A 19,551-nucleotide genomic window follows, 5' to 3' on the forward strand; every position below is an offset into this window, starting at 1 on the left:
TTCATAAGCTTTGCTTTAAGAGGCCCTGATTTAGAGCTGTGTGTGTGTGTGTGTGTGTGTGTGTGTGTGTGTGTGTGTGTGTGTGTGTGTGTGTGTGTGTGTGTGTGTGTGTGGAGGGGCACAGACAGTTTAGTTTATGGAGCAGATGTTTGGGAGGTCTGGACCCACAACGTATGGATGCGACATACTCAGGGGAAGATGAAATATACAGGGAATTAGATGTCACTCCTCAAAGTACCTTCTTTGTTTATTTAGTTTTACTGCTTAGTCGGCATTTCTTTAAAATAACCATGACACGTGAGCTGTGTATTTGTGTGTGAGTGACAAACTGCATGGGTCAATCCCCTCATTAATGTTGTATATGACACAACATTACTTCATGCACATGTTTATTTTCCGGTAAATTACCTTCATTTCTGAAACATGGCACCACTTGATATCCTGGATGTATTTGTGTTAACATTAAGTTTCAGGTTACACCAGAGCACATGTGTCTGTTACTGTTTAAACAGTGTAATAGTTTCTTTGATCACACTTACCTTTGTGTGCTCTTTTATTCAGACACAACATGCAGGACTGAAAGCACCCAGCCCAACACTTCCTGACTTTTATGGTGTTTGTGATGTCATCACTGACATCAATGGGTCATACCAAGTGAAGGGTTTTTCTTTTCTGAGTGTTTCATTTTGTCCATTTCTTGCCCTGGAGTTATCTTTTTCTTCATTTTTTCATTTTTGAATGGGTAAAGAGCCGTTTAGTAAAGTGAATGAGCTGGTATAAAAGAAGGGATGTTATTTATTTCACTTGTGTCAGAGATAATGGAGAAGTCAAACCTTTGGAGTTATGGTGCTGGGTTTAGCACCCCCTGTGTGTTAATTGATTGACCTATGTCAATCCAAGGTTGTAGGAGGTGATTCTTTGGAATAAGAAAGGTATGGGTTGCCTGTCACGTCTTTTTGTCTGATAAATTACATTTTGATTTGAGTGTTTCAACATTTTTCGTCTGTTTTGTGTAATGGGTTCATCAAAAATACTTTGGGAAAGAGTCTGCTGAGTTTTTTTTACATACCACCTTTACAATTGAGCCAGACTATTTAATAAAATGTTTTGTGGAGCTCTGTAAACAAGATCTTACCCTTTACAAGCTTAGATTGTGAACAATAAAAGCTGTCAAAAATGAAAATCCAGCTGATTCCTTCAGATTTATTGCACATTTGTTGTATAGCTCATGGAGAGCATGCGCAATGTACAATCCTTAACTGTAACATGGCGCTTCATGTGTTTGGATTTCAAATTCAGGTCTTCTTATCTGCTCCAGAGAGAACCTTGCAAAATGAGAGCCAGATGTGGTGATGTCAGAGCATGTCCTTGACTCTACAGATGTGTTCTGTGGCTGCGGTGAGAGAGCTTGTGCAAGGTTGGTGGGAAATGAGCACACAGCCTAGAGAGAGAGCAGCTGATGCAGCATAAAGGTCTGTAATCGGTGATGATAAAGACCTGATGACGCAAAGATCCCTGCTACAAAAAAAATAAAACACATGGTAGTAAATTCCTTCATTCACTAAAATGAAGGGGGAAACTGATGGTAACTGAGTATGAAGGGATATTTGGAGCACAGTTTGGATGATTCAATTTTCCAATAAAAGTCTGACTGAAACTCACACACACACACACACATCAAGACAGCATATGGACACAAACCACTATACAGCCACCTTCCCCGGTCCCTCGTCTAAAGTTTCGCATCCTCAGCCACATCACTAAACATCGCCATGGCAACACTACCCCCATGTTTCTGTGGCTCTCTGTGATCTTTTACAGACTCACTTTATTAAAAGTCCCAGCTCACAGCATGGTGATCATGATGATGCATGTGGGAGAGAAAGACTCAGCAAGTTGTGCCTACTCAGTCTACTCTTTCATCTCTTGTGTGATTTTTGCTTTTGATATTCAAAGTGGACAAATAGAGCACTAAAATAAGAAAAGACTGAATAAAAGTTAACGTGATGTTGGGTTGGTGAAAGGACTCCTGCAGCAGCACAAAACAGTAAATATCAACAATCTTTGCCATTTTAAGGTCTCAGTCTGACTCTCAATCATTCAAAGATAGCCCAAGTTATTGAAGAGCCAGAAAACCATTGCACTTGAGAAACAATTTGCCAACCTAATTTCCATTTAACATGTTTGTCTTGTATCTTTAACCAAAAACACAAATGATCTTGCCAAAACCAGAACATCATGTCTGAAGGATTAACTTTTTATTTTACTTATTACTCTAACGTGTACAAAGACTATTGCAATGAAAGATGATTTTTCTTGTGTATGTTACAAAGTAAGGTTGCACTGCTGTGTTTTGTCCACTAGGTGGCAGAAATGGATGAACCTGCTGTGTGACTGAGTAAAAAAAAAAAGAAAGGAAAGAATGGAATTTGTTTTCTTTCATTGTTTGACACTGATTTTAGATGTATATATTTTCTACAGTATAGAGGGTTTATCTAGTTTACAAAATCCTTCATTACTCTAAGTCATTACAAGTGTTCATTTTTTTTCTTGGAATACAATATAATATTGGAATTATAAGTATGGGCCTCCCTTTTTAATTTATAAAATTCCACATTAAAGATAGTAGCTGTGTACACTATGTAATTTTTTTATTAAGTGGCCTGACATTATATGTTGAAAATAGGGAATATAAAGTGGAACAAAGGACTATTAAAAAAAATTACGGTCTATGGACTACACAGACTAACACAAAATAACAAACATGTGACACAATTTCAAAAGATTAACAGTTTTATTAAAATTCATGTCAAACATCAAAATACTGAAATGGCAAAAAAAGAAGAAACATTTTTTTGTACTTTTGTTTTTTTTTAGTTTTGTACAAATCACAGTGGTTTAAAAATATTACAAATTTTTAGTTTCAAAACTTTTTTTTGCAACAGCAGCAAAACATTCTGATTGTTGTATATTTTCTTGAAAGCCCTTATAGTTTGTGAGTGTGGTGTGCTCTTTTCTTTTGCCTTTTGTTGTAATACACAGAGTAACATGAGCATGTTATAACGTTAATACAACTCATATGAGTCACCGGAAACATAAGTGCATAACAATACTAGACAGTTTATACGACTCACTTAAAAATGACAGAATGGAACAGGAGTTAATCACACCATGTCTGTGTATTATTGACACACTTCTGTGTTTACAATCCTCCATATAAACCAGTTCAGTCCATACATACATTGTGGTGAGCAGTAATACAGTGAGAGGTTATTATGATCTGGGACTCATATCAAATTTACAACACTGCACTGTACTTTGGATAAAAAAAACTATAATTATTAAAGCATCGTTTATATAGTTGTCACAGCTAATATCTGCCTTTAATTCACCAGTGGTTCACTAATTCTGTATCCCAGCATCAAATACACTGACATTATGCACGATTGCATAATAGTAATTTGCAGCTAAACAGTGGAAGCAAAGGGTCCTACTACTGAATTGAAGATATAATTCATGAAAAAAACGAGACGTAATAATATATTTTCTTTTCAAGAACACTGGTAAGTATAAAGACTTACAGTATCCTTCTTATCAAAAGACTTGTATTAGGCTACATAATAGAAAGTGCAGGCACCAGAAAGAGTGCGAAAACATTATTTTTAACTGCTGGTTTGCTGGGTTTCTTGGTCATTTAATATTTTATGTTGCGTAGCTTTAGCGTAGATGACATTTCATGCTAGACTTGTAAAGCTTCATTTATGTTTTATCATTGGAAGTTATCCAAGTCACTCCTAAAAACTATGCTTACATGAAAGAAAAGCTGCCTACTTTAATTCCTGTGCTCAAATGTGTGTAATTCTTGCCTTAATCAACTCTACTTTGTGCCCAGAAGGCTGCAGGTGCAGTGCCGACTAAGCCGAAATTTCACTGAAGGCACAGGAGAGGAGATACCAACGACTTAAAACAGGTGTTCTCTCACATTTAAAAAAGGAGGGTCAGGCCTGCTAGAAAAGAAAAGCCCCAAAGAAATACATGAGGAGAATAGGACAGTGAAAAGGATGTGATGATAGATCAATACAAACCACAAACCCTCACACTACATCTTTAGTCTGCAGAGGACTATGTGGAGCAAATACTGTGGTTTCAATAAAGCTTTCAAGGTTTAACATTTTTCATTTCTAGAGTTTCCTCTCTGTATGCCAGTGTTTCTTAACCTTACATTAGTAGTACCCAAATGTTCCAAAATGTGATTACCCATATATCTTTAACAAACATCTTTAGTTGATTTTATGATTCAGTACTGAAATTTGACCCTTATTGCAAACGAACTGTCCCGAGATTGGGTCCCATCCCTGAGGTTAAAAACGCTTCTGTATAAACACAAGCTTTTGTCTAACCCCAGAAAACATACACCATGCTTTAACCAGTTCCTTTTTCTTTACATGCAGGGTTTTTGTTGACAAGGATATTCTCAAAATATGTGCATTACAATACTTGATTTTAGCTTACATTTTTGCCATTTAAGCTTCTTAGTTTTTTGCCCTCCACCCAATATCTTACAAATAACAGGAACAACCCTTATTTGATTGTATTAAATACAGCAACAGGATAAAAAGGACAGCTGTAACACTGCACAGCAGCAACAGATGTCTGCAGAAGGTGGCAGCAAAGCATTTAACGTTTATATTTAGTTATGCTACCGTAAGCTGTTTCTGAGCTAATTTAGAAAAACTGAGATGTGCATAAAGCCACAAAGTAAGAGCTACAGTGGGGCTCATTGCCAACTGCAGACCTTCAAAAAGAAGCTGGACACGTTGTGTCATTCAGCTCCTCACTGAGCAAGTCGTGGGGAAATATGCAAGACTTAAGTGGAAACATTGTGCTACAATCATCATGTTTGAACACAATCTTACATATAAGGAACAATTCATGCTAAGCACAGAAAAAGTAAAGTCATAGACAAAAAAAAAAAAAAAGAAAGTGCACTCCAACACCAAAGTGTCATTATAATGACAAAAGATAGGCCACCATGCAAATATAACCACGTTACAAAAGTGGTCGCCCCCTCCCAGCACACAGGCCAGCCAGTGCTCCCCAAAAAAGCTTTGCTTCATTAAAAGTCAGTGGTTTTAAAGTTACAATACAGGAATAAACCTTCCTCTTCAAACTCTTAATCACCTGGTTAGTGGACATTTTCAACCATGGTGTGATTCTTACATCCAAATAATCAACTATCTAAAAAAAACATGCTAATCCATGTCTATATGATTTGACCAATCTACAGGACCATACCCTATGGGGAATTTAGTTCAAGGCCATTTAACTACATAAGGAACAAGCAGTAGGCCTAAAGATTTTGTCTCCAGTTGGCTCGAAATTTCCGAGAGTGCAGCAACACCATAATTAATCTTTAAAGTTATAATATTATCATGGCAATTAATAACTGTATCAAACGTGTCAACCACTGCAGAACCCATCTGCATGTTTGAGCAGAAATGTTGCTAAAATCCAAACCTATCTTCTTTTAGTTGTGTCCAACTATAAGGCACATGGACTGAGAGAAGAGGCTTTATATGTCATACCCACTTTTAACGAGACCAATCTAATACCTAACCCTACTAAGGAACTAAATTGAGGTTGTAGACGTACATCGGAAATTGTCCCCCAGCCTTCTCCATCAAAGTTCTAAATTCCCAAAGCCTTTAGAGTTTGGTGAATTTATTCCAAACTATGTTGGATACATATAATGTAGACTGAGATTTTGCTCCTTTCAGAGAAGAATGAGTTTACTTCTCACTTGGGTCTCGTGAGATCCAATCTGGCTTCTATTTTGGGTGGATGACAATGACTTTAACACACCACCCGTGGACAACACCACATGCCTCACACAGTCTCTCCATCTCCTACAGCTTGTCTGGGTAAGAGCTGAAGGGTGCAAACCCACAAATAGAACGACGTGCTAATAGAAACTCATCACCACAAAGTCTTGTTTTCACATTCAGCCCTAAAGCCCAAAGAAATTAGCACCCTTAACAAGAAAATCCGATTTGCTCTCACAGTCATATATCAAGCTGTGTGTCATTTGAGAACACATGCTGCTGCAAATTCTATCTAAAGTGATTATATTCTCCTGGTTATAACGGAAGCAAAACACACTGAATACAAAAGCAGCAAAATTATTTCAAGGGTGTACGTAAAAGCTATCTGCACATTCTAAAAAGCAGTGACCTACTGTGACCTTTTACAGACAGTAAGCATATGGAGAAGAAAAATGAAGGAACTAAAAAATGCTCTTGTTAAATTGCAATACCATCGAAACAATTCTGCACGTTCATCACAGGTAAACACTAAACAACTGGACAAACAGTTCGACGGTCACATGTGTTTGCTGTGTGTTCATGTGGACACTGTCTTACTGTGTATGAAGCACCATTTTTCAATTCCAGCCAGAGGAATGGAAGGCAATGTCCAGCAGAGACACTTATTCTCCTGACACTACTCGCTAAAAACACCACCACTAGGAGGGATTTAATCATTATATCATACTGCTTCCTTCTCCAAAAAAAAACCCAGCCTTCCTCCCCCCCCTCTTCCCTCCAGAGGAAGGAACCAGAAATAAAGTGAATAAGAAGGAGATCAAAGGGATCACAGCTTTGGTATTTAGAACTGAATGAAAATCAACAGGTTCAGTTTTTTTTTTTAAATGCACTAAAACACTGGGCTTGTGCTTCAAACTTTGCATGAATTTAAGTTATACTGACGTTCTTAATAACTGAAACGAGAGTGAAGACATCTCAGACATAAAAAAAAACGCTTAGTTCGAGTGAAGGTTAGTGCTGGGGCCCTGAGCAGTGCTGCCCCTAGAGGTGTAGGGGTGTAAAGGCAGGATGACTGAGGTGCTTCAGCGCAGCCTAGTGGTCATGGACGTTACAAGCGCATTAGATAATACTGTACCCATCATTCCTCCGTGGCAGAGGTATAAAGTAAGGCTAGCCCTGGTTGCCCCCATCATAGAGTGGTCACTTTGAATGTCTCTGAAGTGCAGTTTGGTGAATCCGACTCAAGGAAAGTCTTTTGTTTGCTTCGTTTGTCGAAAGGGGTGGAGGTGCGACGGTGCATGACGGACCCCTGGGGCTACATCAGTACTAGACAGGAGGCTAATAGCTTTTATTATGTCTCCTGATAGAGCGTTCTTACTTGCTAATGGTTTAAAGGTTGCCATTCACTCAAACTGGGCTCTAGGGTAACAGTCCCATCTTTGCAGTTGCAACAGCAATCAAAGTTCTCAACACTTCCTTGGATTAGCCAGCGCCCTTGTCCTCAAAGACGCCAAAAGTATATAAAAGTTCAAATTATGTCAAATTAATAATAAATTCCTTGTTAAGTGTCTATTCCTGGGATTCCAGTGCTGGTTTTGGAGGGGCGGATCTTTTGCACGGGTCTGCATGTGCAAGCTAACAGTCTGCGTAGAAGTGAAGGCAGAGGTAAGCTCCCTGAGAGGAGCAGCAGTGTTCAATGTGTAATAGTCATTAAGGTCAATGTGAAGGATGGAGACTGAGAGAGATAGAGAGCCCTTGCTCCCAGTCCAATCACTCAAAAGCTGGGACGCTGCGAGTGCTGGTGGAAGGACGGAGCTCTGGTGGAGGGGTCAGGTAACTGCACTGCAATGCTGCAGGTCCATAATGGATCAGGGTGTCGGGGAAGCACTCAACTCGGAAGCATCACTCAATCGCCAAAACTGCATACTCACACACACACACACACACACACACACACACATACCATTCAGTTTAGTCTACACTTCTCACACAAGAAAATGCACTCATGAAATCACCCACAGTTATAAAGAGGCACATACATTCCCCCAAACATGCTGACATTCAGGCGTAGTCGCACTGAGAGTCATTTCTCCTCTAATTGACGGATCAAAGACGACCTCCTCCTATATAAGCATTGGGGGGAGGGGGGGAAGGGGTAGATATCCTGGTTGAGACCACCCAGGTGAGGAAGTAGGAGTCAGTGGAAGAAATCCTTTAGGAGACATGTGGAGAGGAGGACGGGTGTCTCCAGAAACACCAGCCCCGTTTGGTGTGTTGCTTGCGCAAGATCTCCTCCTCGCGCTCGCGCTCCTTCTGGGAGCGCAGGTAGCGGTCCTCCTCCTTCAGGAACCACACAGGAGGCCAGCGCTGCTTCTCAAAGTGCCTCTGGTTTTCTACAGAGAGGGTGAAAACAGAGGGTGTTCATGCAATGTGAGAATTGATATCGTACCCTACTGTAGGCAAGAATGCTTTATTTTTTGATAAATAAGACAATGGGGGGCTTATGTGTTTCAGCTGCTCTTTTCTATTTTGAGCTCACATGCAGCCTTCCCACTCCAAACCCATAAAGAGTCTGAGAGTCACATTATCAGGGCTGAGAGACTTGGGGTGCCTTTACCTGAAGACATGGCCTTCATGTCTTTGGGAAACTTGCGGCAGATGCTATTGTAATTAGTGCAGATGTGATGAAGACACCAAGCTGAGAGCTGCTTTGCATTGTGGAACTATAAAAGGGAAAAAAAAGAGGGCAGATGTGAGATCAAATGAAAGGTGAGAATAGAGACAAAAATGTAATCTATTCTGAAATGTACACTAATGATTGTGATGTGAGTAGCAATTATAATTTTAAATATACAATTTAAAATTATTAATAAAAAAAGCCAATTTGGATTTGAAGACAGTGGACTGACCTGTGCAACCTCGAGGTAAGCCAGCACCTGCCCGTCAATGTCACCTCCTTTCACTGCCAACTGGAGCAGCTCATCCACAGCGTGCTGTTCTGAAGATGCAGAAAAAAAATATACAGAATGACTTCAATATTGAATGAACCAACATGTTATCTTGTTACCACTGTACGTCTGTTGTATTTAAGGTCCTGCAGGTGAATCCACAGATTGCTGAATGAGGTTCACCTGCTCAGAGGCTCGTAAAAGTCCAGCACTGCCTTTAGAGAGGAGCAGCATTTGGAGCGGGGACTACAGTCTTGCTGCCTTACAAATATGGGTTTTGTTTTTTGACTTTGGATATGTTTTATCTGGTTTCATTCAGTCAGATTGTAGGTAGTTGTTCACCCCATAGGGCCACCTGAGGGTGGATCGTAATGTTTTTGTTTGTCTGGCAGTTGGAAATGATCACAACACACTGCAACTACAATGATTAACCCTGTCATTGGGGGTACGGACAAAACAAGACAAAGTTACATTTGCAATCATTCAAAAACTGTGAAGACTGTAGTGAATCTTTTACCAGTGAGGGCAACAAGGCGTGGCAAACAGAGACGATTGGCCAAAATGATCAGTTCCATGGGCTCCAGACCAGGACAGGGTGTCAGCAGACTGCAGTACAGGAACTCCAACACGCCATGCATACATGCTGTACTTGTGTTAGGAATGGGTACCTGAAAAAGACCAGATCAAGGGGGGGGGGAATCAGAAAAAGGACTGGAAGGAATTTAAGAGAATTATCAGACCCGTCAATAGGCCTTAATTTCATGAATGTGTTTAAACAGGTTGATAATAACATATGACGTATTTAAATTAAGACATTCAAAACAAATAATTATTGTCTTGCAATTACGTTGTATATTCTTTGAACAGTGACAATAAAGGCTTTCTATATTATTCTGTTCTAAACGTGTATATCTTCCTCTGCACTTGCACACTTGCAATGATAAACACTAAATAATATGTTGTTCATATGCTGAGGTCCAAAGGGCAGTTATGTCAAGTATTTAGAGTCAAAAGCAATTACTTGCTGCTCTGGTTTGACGCTCTTTGATCTCGGCTTAGATGAAAGCTCTGGCCGGGGTCTAGTAATGTAAGCATCATGGCTACTGCTAATGCTAACCACCCTGAATAGCACACAGCATACCCTGCTACTGTATGCTGAGCATTCACCCAGGCTGGAAAGCTACTAGCAGATATGAACCCCTATCACAAATGTATTAGATTTAACCAAACAACATGCTTATAACCAAATTTAACAAAAAAACATAAATATTGTGCATGGCAAAAGTGTTACATCAAAAGTCGTAGGTAAGTTGAACTGATCTTGAGTCCAATATGAAACAGTCACCTTCAGTGACCTCTAGATGTCGCCATACATTCAATTAGCATGATACTACAAATTAAACGGCCGTGCATAAATGCATTCTCATGAGCAAGACCCTTTTACGGGCCTTATTACTGTTAGTCAGACAAAAAGCAATTAAGTTACAGGTGATTCAGCTGAAGCCCTGGAAGTATTGATTGAGGGTAGATGATGATGAGAGTGACGACCTGACCCCTCCAGGAGCTCTGAGTGTGCCCACTGAGGGTCCTCTTCACCCTCCAATTAAGAGAATGTCAGCTTGACGTAACCTCTCGTTATAACTAAAAAGTCACAACACCAACACGAGGGGGGGGTCTCTGGTGCTTAAAGGCCCAGCTGGATCCAGGAAGCATTAATGAGTGGACACACTCACAGTGACAGGACATTAATGGATAAGACCAGCTGTACTGACACGTGTTCTGCTGCCCACGCAGTGCTGGCCTGAAGGTCGATGAATAGTTTTGTGTGCGTTTATTTTAATGAAAAGCCCTAAAAGCGTAGGGTGGAAAACTGAACACATCAAATAAAAAATGATAAAAGCTGCAATGATAAAAAGGTGAAAAAAATATATCAGCAGGAACCTCAAGGGAATCTAAGAAATAAGTTGTTGTAATTGGTGTTAAATAAATGAATGTCAAAATGATGTGTAGGTAAGGAAACATCAATGAGTCCCATAGTGAACACCACAGAGAAGCTATGAAGTTTAAGTGTAAGAATATTTGGGTCACTCTACCTTTACAGTAAAATATTTAGTGTCAAATTAGTTTGAAACAGGGATGTGACGATTCACTCAATTCACGATACGATTCAAGATACTGGGTTCACGATACGATTCTCTCACGATTTATTTTACAAAATGAGACTGTAGACAAATTATGAGTGAAAAAGATTCCTTTAGCGGCTGCAAACCCGCTTGTCAGTGTGGTTTGGCCTTTTAATGGTTTTTTTTCCTCGCTCCAAGGGGAGGTGATTGGAGCTTCTCACTGTGGTGTCGCTTAAATGCTGCATCATGTTGGTTGTGCTATTTGTGTAGTTCCCTGTCTTCTTGCAGTATTTGCACACAGTTTTTGTCTTTGTCTGTTGTCTTCTCACCTCTTTCATATTCTGTCTTGGGGAAGCCAAAATGATTCCACACCTCCGATTTAAAAGACGGTGGTGAGTTCTCAATTTCAAAATCTTGCTCTGCAGCTTCCAACCGCCTCTGTTCTACAGCTGCTCATGCTCACCATATTATTGTGATTCATTTTTCAGAGGATCTATGGGAATCTTGACATCTTTGAATTGATTTATCACGATTTTACGATTAATCTTTACATAGTGTGAAATTTGCTGGGGGAGGGGGTTCAAATAAGACAGGAGCAAGTACTTTTGCAAGTTACGCTCCACTGGAATCAACCCTCACATGGTGAACACAAAACCAAATACTTACACCTAAAACATAATCAAGGGGTGTACTATGACACAATCAAGCTGTAAGTTTGTAGAATTTCCTGTAAGAACAGCAAACCTCAGGATCTTTGGACTCCACATCATTAAGAAAATCTATCAACAATAACTCAAGTCCATGAACTTTTGCACAATCATGCTTACTGTATAAAATGTCTATAAGGCTGCTGACTTTTTTTTAGTTTTAGACTTCTATTTATTTCTATTTTAAATAAAGTGTATAACTTACTTAATGTGAATAAATCCAAAAACAGTTGGTTTTAAACTTATTTATTTGTGCAGTTCTTCAAAAAACTTTGATAGTCATGTTTTTGGACAACAGCATGAAAACTGAGTGAGCCCAAAAATAATGTGAAGGAAGTGTGAAAAAGTATGTAAGTATAAAAATAGAAAAGCGCCAGCTGATCACATGCTACTCTGACAGATACTTACAGGTTCTCATTAAATTTATACTTGTGATTTATAAAAATGCTCTTCCAAAACAAGAACACAACTGTGATATAATGATGTGATGTTAGAGACTATTTGTATAAATAACAAACCAATCAAATTGATCATTTTGTTAAAATCAACTTTTTTTAGGTTTTGATAATCCTCCCCGATAAGTTAAAGCGGTGAGGATATTTTTACACTCAGAAGTTCACTGTGATTGATTTGTTTTTGAAATGGATAAGTGAGACTGATCGCTGCAAACTTTTTTTTTTAAAAGTAAAACCACATTCTCTTAGAGTATGTACTTACTCAACACCCTGATTCACAAGATTCATTTCATCATGGAGTCATTTTTACTTCTAAATCTCAGTCACATGTATGACTTTAATTATTTTCCAGTATCTATTCTCTTTTAGAATAAGTGAGCAGAATCAGACCATCTGCTATGTCCAGGTTGCGCAACGGTCTGATGAGGAATCTTTTTTTAAGAGCTTGGCTTCTAGTAAGTGTTTTGGCAAGCATTGTTTAGCATAGCTCCAAAAACAACCATTTATCTGTGAAAAAGATAGAAAGTAAGCCAAAGACACAGCAATTCTTAAAATACAGTCTGTACATTAAGAATATTTTAAATCAGTGAGCTCGTTGCCTTTCTAAAAAGGATAACGGTATCTTCAAAAGCTAGCATGCTATCTGATAACTGCAGCAAGATTTTATTAGCTGTTACCTGATCAAATCAAATCCCTGTTAATTAGCATTGCAAAGGTTTTCAACTAAATATGCACATATATTGACAAAATAAGAATACACCCTGCTCATAAACATAAATATTGGCAGCCCCATTGTGCAATCAGTCTTTGAGTCTTTGTCTTCAGGGCACCTGTCCTCTACACTCTGCCAGCTACATGCCACAAACAATGCCACACAACAGTCCCTAAGATGAACCGTAACCATAGACACCGGCAGCCCACCAGCAGCAAACACTGTGCCCCCTCAGTGAGGCTGATGTCCTGTTTTTTTTTTCCCACCACCATCCACAATAGCTGCAATGGCTCTTTTCACACCCACTCACATGGTGTGCTCTTGATAAAAATCAACAAGGAAAAAAATCAGACTACTTTAGTTTCTTCTGAAGTGCCCTCTATAATTTTGCACTCTACACCTAAACTGGATCTTCAACATTTGTATTCATTGTCTTCTCTCCCTGTGTGCATTTGTAAGGGTTTCTTACAATCCATCTGAAGACCTGAATCATTGTAACCCAAGCCTGGTGACCTTGAGTGTAACCAAACCCAGAGGGATCTGGTTCTGCAACACAGTCCGCTGAGAGTCGACTATAAGACAGACAGAGACATGAACTTCCTCTTTGGTGAGGTCAGGTCCCTGCAACCCAGAAGCTGAACCTCAGGTGAGAGCACACCTGAAGTAACTCAACACGCCAAAAGGGGAATGCTGACCTGGACAGACCGACTCTTCTGGGCTAACTTTGTGAACTAGGACAGTAACTAATCCAAGTAAACCAATTTACCTTCACCTCATATACTTACATGTTTTATCAGATGTAACCGCTGTTATTAAAAATGATGAGTAAAGTCGTTTGATTAAAATTACCTTCGATTATGACCGGAGTTAACTGTTGTAAATTTACAACAAAGAGTCAGAAACTACATTTCTGCACACACACACAGAAAAAAAGGAAATACTATACTTGAGTTTTTCCTGCCATAATATGCCTGAGCTCACCTCCTCAATGTAGCTCTCCATGAATGAGCCACGGAACATGGCTGCCATCCAGTTGCAGCTGGAGATGAGCAGGGGCTTGTGGGCCGGCAGGCATCCATCGTCCAGACGGAACACCACATCTAAAACCGGGGTGGGAAAAGAGCATTCATCTCGTGGAGTGCCACAGAAGCCCAAGCTACAGAGGGGGGAAAGACAGACAAGGTAGACACCCACACACACACACACACACACACACACACAAAGAGGCAGACAATAGGACAGACAGACACACACAGAGACACATAGACACAGGTAGACAGACAGAGAGATAAATTGACAGAAGGACAGAACAGCTTTTGACACAGAGTTAGGGAAGGAGAGCACAGGCAGGGAGGGAGAGGGCGGAGAATGTCCTGTGTGGACTCCGGACTTAAGCAGATAAGATCATATATGAATTAAATACATTTATATGTACAAGGTTTAACCATTTTTTTCCATTTAACTTTAATTTCTGTAGATTTCAGAACATACTTTACAAATACAAATAGAATGACGTTTCTCATGTAAATAAATTATTTTAAAATCCAACTGTTATCATATATGTGACATTCTGAAGTTGATTGCAGTCATGTTGCCCGAAAGTAGGACTATGTTTCGACACCGTAAGTTTCAAAACAATATACGTTTCCCTAAACAAATGTATGATATAATATTGAAATATTGTCCTCTCAGTGTTTGTAAGAAACACAGTACATATGTCAGGGTAATAATGATTAATCTATATTTAAACCAATTCTTTGAAAATAACTGGAAAAAAAATCTGATCATACATTTAGGACAGCTTTTTTTTTTTATCAATGGAGTCTCTCACTGTAATTCTAAATAAACATTTTATAACCATTCTAACGAAAGAGAAGATATAGGAAGAAGTGAGAGTGAGACAGACTTTGCTCAGAGACAGCAGATGTCTGGCAATGTCTGCAAAAGACAACATGCATACAAAACAGTTGAGGGGGGACAGACAATGGCACACAAACACAAGACACAGGGAGCACACAAGACAACCAGGCAGACTGACACAACTGTCATCAAATCCCTTGATGACTTCCACAGGACTTCAGAAAAACAGATAAAAGCACAACATTCAAAAGTGCAGGTTTTCTAGTAAATACTCAATGGAAAACACCAGAGGAAATGTATACAGTACATTTCCAGACACTGAAAGAGAATGCTGGAAATAAGCAAATTCTTTACTGTCCACATTGTTACTACTCCCATTCTTACACACACACAATTACATCCACACAAACATGCACAAAACGACTACTGATGGAAGAAATCTACAATTACACTACTGTTCACTACTGTTACTGAATTCATTTGATTTGACTGAATGTTTGCCACAGTGGTTTACCAGCAAAGGTCCCTTTGTTGAGACACTCCTTGATGCGGTTTGCTCTGCGGACATGGAAAGCCTTGGTGATCTCCTGGTTCATGAAACTCTCTCTGTTGAGGACGTTGGCCACCATCATCCGCAGGTCAAACACCTCAAGCAGCTCTGCGATGGTCGCCACCTGCATCAGATCTCCTCTACTCTCATCCAGGCTGCCTGTGTACAGGTACTGAAGCACCGCCTGAAAACAGAGCAAACTCAGATTAAAAATAAGAGAAAGGAAAAACAAACTCTTTCCTTATTGATTTTTCATACATTATAGAGGAAACAAAAAAAAAACAGATGCATTTAGGTTCTTACCTTGAATGGTTCCTCCTGTATAAGTGCATCCATGGCAACAACAGTCATGAGTCGTGGTCGTCCGGTCATGGGATCATCAACATGCTCCAGACAAACACTTAAGAAGCCCCTTCCCCACCCAGAAAGGGCTCGCCCAGTCCCTTGTGCCCCCAGGGAGTACAGAGCTCTAGAGGGAAGTGCATTATCGCTCTGGGAAGTCCTCAAAGAGCCCTGCTGGAGCAGCTGGGGTCGATTCAGGCCTCGCACTCCTCCATCAATTCCATCTTTATCGATGTCCAGGCTCTTAGTGCGGCCTGCCTGCTCCTTGGCTCCTCTCCTGCTCTGCTCATCTTCCTCTGCAATCTCCAGATTTTCCTTGTTCTCCTGTTCCTCCGCATGTGGGCTTGTACATGATCCACCAAGATCGAGGGTGAAGAGGTCGTAGAACTTGGAGCAGGACGTAGCCAGATAGACTTTGTGCGCAAAGACGCGAGTGGCACCACCCTGCAGGAGGAAAAGAACATCTGCGCACAGGGGCAGGCAGAAAAGGGAATCAGGACCCTCTCCGTCCGCAGGAGGGGGATCTGGGATGCCCACAATGGGGCGAGGCGGGCGAGGAGGCAGGAAAGGTGCCTGAAGAAGAGGCCTCTGGACCTTTTTCAGGTGAGACTTCCAGAACTGAAGGTGACGGCGGGAGATAAGGGCGGCTCGGATGGCATTGTCAAAAACATCTTTGACTCCAAACTGGGCAACAATGCTGGTCTCATAGTAGGGAATCCCAAGTTCCTTTGCGACCTCATGGCCTCTCTCTGGAGGGAGGATGTCTGTGGGTTTGATGGGTCTGTGGGACAGAATAGAGGATGTTAAAGACTTAAGTACATATTCAAGACAGCTTAGAATTGCAGCAATTCCAGGTCACAACAAAAGAAAGTGATGTCTTCACAATCACAAAAAGCCAACCTGATGCATGTTTTATCCAAATTTGAATATTTGAATTCTTAAAATTCCTGAAAAAGAATGTATCTCACTTGGCTAGAGGTCGCCTTGCACGGTTTACTGCATCCAGGTCGGCATAGCGCAGATCCAGCTGGCAGCCAACCAGAATGATGGGTGTCCGGGGACAAAAGTGCTTGATCTCAGGGAACCACATGGTGCGGACGTGGCGCAGGGAATTGGGATTAGCCAGAGAGAAGCAAAGCACCACAACGTCAGACCTACGGGGAGAGGAGCAAGAGGGGAAATGTTTTTTATTTGATGTCCAGACAACCAACAGAGAAGATAGATACGTGAGGGAAAAGATGGCAGAGGAGAGGTGATTAGTTGTGTCACGAGCTAGCAGACGTCAGCAGAGAGGCGACATGCAGCGCTTGACGGAGTGAAGGGGACAGAGAAACGAAAAGAAAAAAAGGGGTCAGGACTGAGTCACTGAACATCTTGTCAGATTATGTTAAAACATGTGTGATATGTGTTATGGAAAAAGCTTGTTCAGCTGCTGCAAGGCATTGTGGGAGCTCGGACGCTGCCATTGAGAAAGCTGGGATCACAAATGTGTGTGTGTGTGTCGGTGAATGTGTGTGAGACTAGGCCTCTGGGCTGGTGATCTGTGTAGCCCATCTCTCTCGCTCTCTTACGTAAAGCTCCCTAAGCCCTCCAAGGCTGCATGGACCACAAAGAGAGGGCTAGGAATAGATTGCGATACACACACACACACACACTTCTAAACATACACACACACAAACAAATTCAATTCCTCAACCAATATGTTTTGAGCAAGCAGATAGCAGCACTCTGTTGATGATGTTTCTGTGTGTTTCTAGGTTATAATAAATGGAGCTGTGTGTCAGTGAAACAGGTCATTAAGCATCAGTACAATGCTGACTAGCAAGAATATACAATCCTGATGGTGAATGAATGATCTTTTATTAAAACAACAACATCAACACGTAGCCTTCGACCGCAGAAGCCCAAGACCAGGGCTATTTTGCAAAAGCATAATTTGTGTAACTTGCCAGCTACATCATTGATAGCCTGAAGATAATAAATATTCTTGTTTTTGACATTTGTAGAGGGCAAACAGAAGTCAGCAGAACTTGAGAGCAGACGTACACACCACTTAAACACTTGTGCTGTACTGCACATGGCCTATTTACTGAGCCAACAAAGGCTGCACTGAAAAGAGCTATCTTTTCTACTTGTTTTATCTTGTATTTAACCTTAAAGTATGTACTTATATTTTGCAAATAAATAAAAACAATTGTGTGAAACAACCTACCAACCAGAAATTTCATTTCCACTGTTGGAAAACCTTAAAACATGAAGTTTCCTTGGAGACGTTTTTCGCAAAAGAACTTGATCTGCATCAAAACAAGCAACTGAATGACAAGCAGAATGACTTGTGAAGACACACACAGCACTAAGTCAAATGGTTTTCAACAAAGGACATTTTTTGCAGCGTAGACACAGATTCCAAAGTCCAACTTTACTTTCACTAAAGTAATCTCTGTAAAGCTTCTACTTCTATGATATACAGAGCCAGAGCATTACATCACAGCTCACACACACACACACACACACACACACACACACACACACACACACACACACACACACACACACACACACACACACACACACACACACACACACACACACACACACACACACACACACACACACACACACACACACACACACACAGGATAGGAACTCCCATTAGCACTTTGTCAAGGGATCATTATCATGGCTTAGTCTGTTTAAGGTCATGTTATGTGTACGTGCCTTTGTACTCGTAGTTAAAGGATAGTTTTTTTCTTCCTACAACCAAGGTCAACTCCTGAAGTCTGGTAGAGTATACATTTATGTTAGCAAGACATTATAGAAAGTCAGGTGATGTACTTTACATGACACAAAATTACAAAGTCAGCAAACAAAGCCCCATGATGCTTTTGAACTTGTACAAGCTTATGAAATGTTTACGAGTGAAGGGTAACAGCAAAACTGAGTACTTGAACAATCCATTAGTGCTGCTTTGCACTGCAGAACCATTTCACTTATAAACCTGCAGGTCAGCCCATCAGAACTTAATGTTGGGTTCATTAATGGTAATGTTTGTTTGAGGTAAAGTTCTACATGAACAGTAATGTCCATCAAATAATAAGGCAAAATAAATCACTGTCTTATCACTAATAATTAACCACCAGCAATGATTTATAAGAGATAGTTCAACCAGTGGCTGGTTGTCTTGTGATCTGTCTCTGTGTCAGTGTGTGTGTGTGTGTGTGTGTGTATTGGATTTAAACTACAAAGGTCATCTGTTGCCAGATTATATAAGAGAGGAGACACACATATCAACACAGCAAACTAACACTCAACACACACATGCACAAACACACACAAGTCCTCAATAATCAGATTTTCTGTTGCAATAAAGATGGATCTCATGCAGACTTATTAATGACATTATTATCACAAATCCTGGCATGACACCACTTATCTGCCATTAAATCTGACACAACAATCATTAAGGCTGACTTTAACTACATTCAAGAACAATGCTTCAAGTGCAATATAATATGATTATTGTTTTCTTCCGCTTATTTCTAAATGGACGATCTGAAGAAAAACAAAGCTTTAAGTTTGGCTTGGCCTATTTTCAGGTTATGGTTGTTTTCCATCCAGAATTTTCATCTCCTGAATGACCCATGTGACAGTCTGGGTATTATCTGACAATGTGATGTTTTGCGTTTTGACATCAACAACAGAATTGAGGAAGGTGATGAGAGGGTAAAAGAGAAGGAAAGTGTCAAGGGCAGAGATGGTAGGAGTTGAGTAATAGGTCAATGAGGGAGCTCGTGAGAGAGGAGGTGTAAGTTGAGGTGAAATAGAGAAGAGTCCAGTGGATAGGTTTATGCCAGAGGAACAAATTGAGCTGGAAGGCAGAGGAGGAAGAGGAGTGTGTTGCCTGGAGCTGCAGACGCCAGGCGGGCAAGCAGGCAGAAAACAGCTGAGCTGGTGCTGTGTCTTTATCAGCTGACTGCAGGCTGACAAAGCATACAGAGCATGTGGACAGACACGCACACAGACACACACACA

The 19,551-nt window shown here is 40.4% G+C and overlaps 1 protein-coding gene across 5 annotated transcripts in view; it reads right to left on the reverse strand.

The window, feature by feature from the left end:
* Window positions 1-2,775: 2,775 nt before the first annotated feature.
* The window catches only part of rhobtb4 (Rho related BTB domain containing 4), a 44,731-nt gene continuing 27,955 nt past the window's right edge, over window positions 2,776-19,551 (reverse strand). For all 5 annotated transcript variants that reach the window (XM_061037930.1, XM_061037931.1, XM_061037929.1 and 2 more), the window contains 8 exons: window positions 16,488-16,673; window positions 15,481-16,300; window positions 15,142-15,361; window positions 13,749-13,867; window positions 9,288-9,438; window positions 8,732-8,820; window positions 8,440-8,545; window positions 2,776-8,215 (listed from right to left, as the gene is read on the reverse strand). In XM_061037930.1, the coding sequence (XP_060893913.1) occupies window positions 8,037-8,215; window positions 8,440-8,545; window positions 8,732-8,820; window positions 9,288-9,438; window positions 13,749-13,867; window positions 15,142-15,361; window positions 15,481-16,300; window positions 16,488-16,673 (1,870 nt within the window). In that variant the 3' untranslated portion in view covers window positions 2,776-8,036. The remainder of the gene's footprint in view (window positions 8,216-8,439; window positions 8,546-8,731; window positions 8,821-9,287; window positions 9,439-13,748; window positions 13,868-15,141; window positions 15,362-15,480; window positions 16,301-16,487; window positions 16,674-19,551) is intronic.

This window comes from Labrus mixtus, chromosome 5 (genome assembly GCF_963584025.1).
Source record: "Labrus mixtus chromosome 5, fLabMix1.1, whole genome shotgun sequence".
In the NCBI taxonomy this organism is placed as follows: Eukaryota; Metazoa; Chordata; class Actinopteri; order Labriformes; family Labridae; genus Labrus; species Labrus mixtus.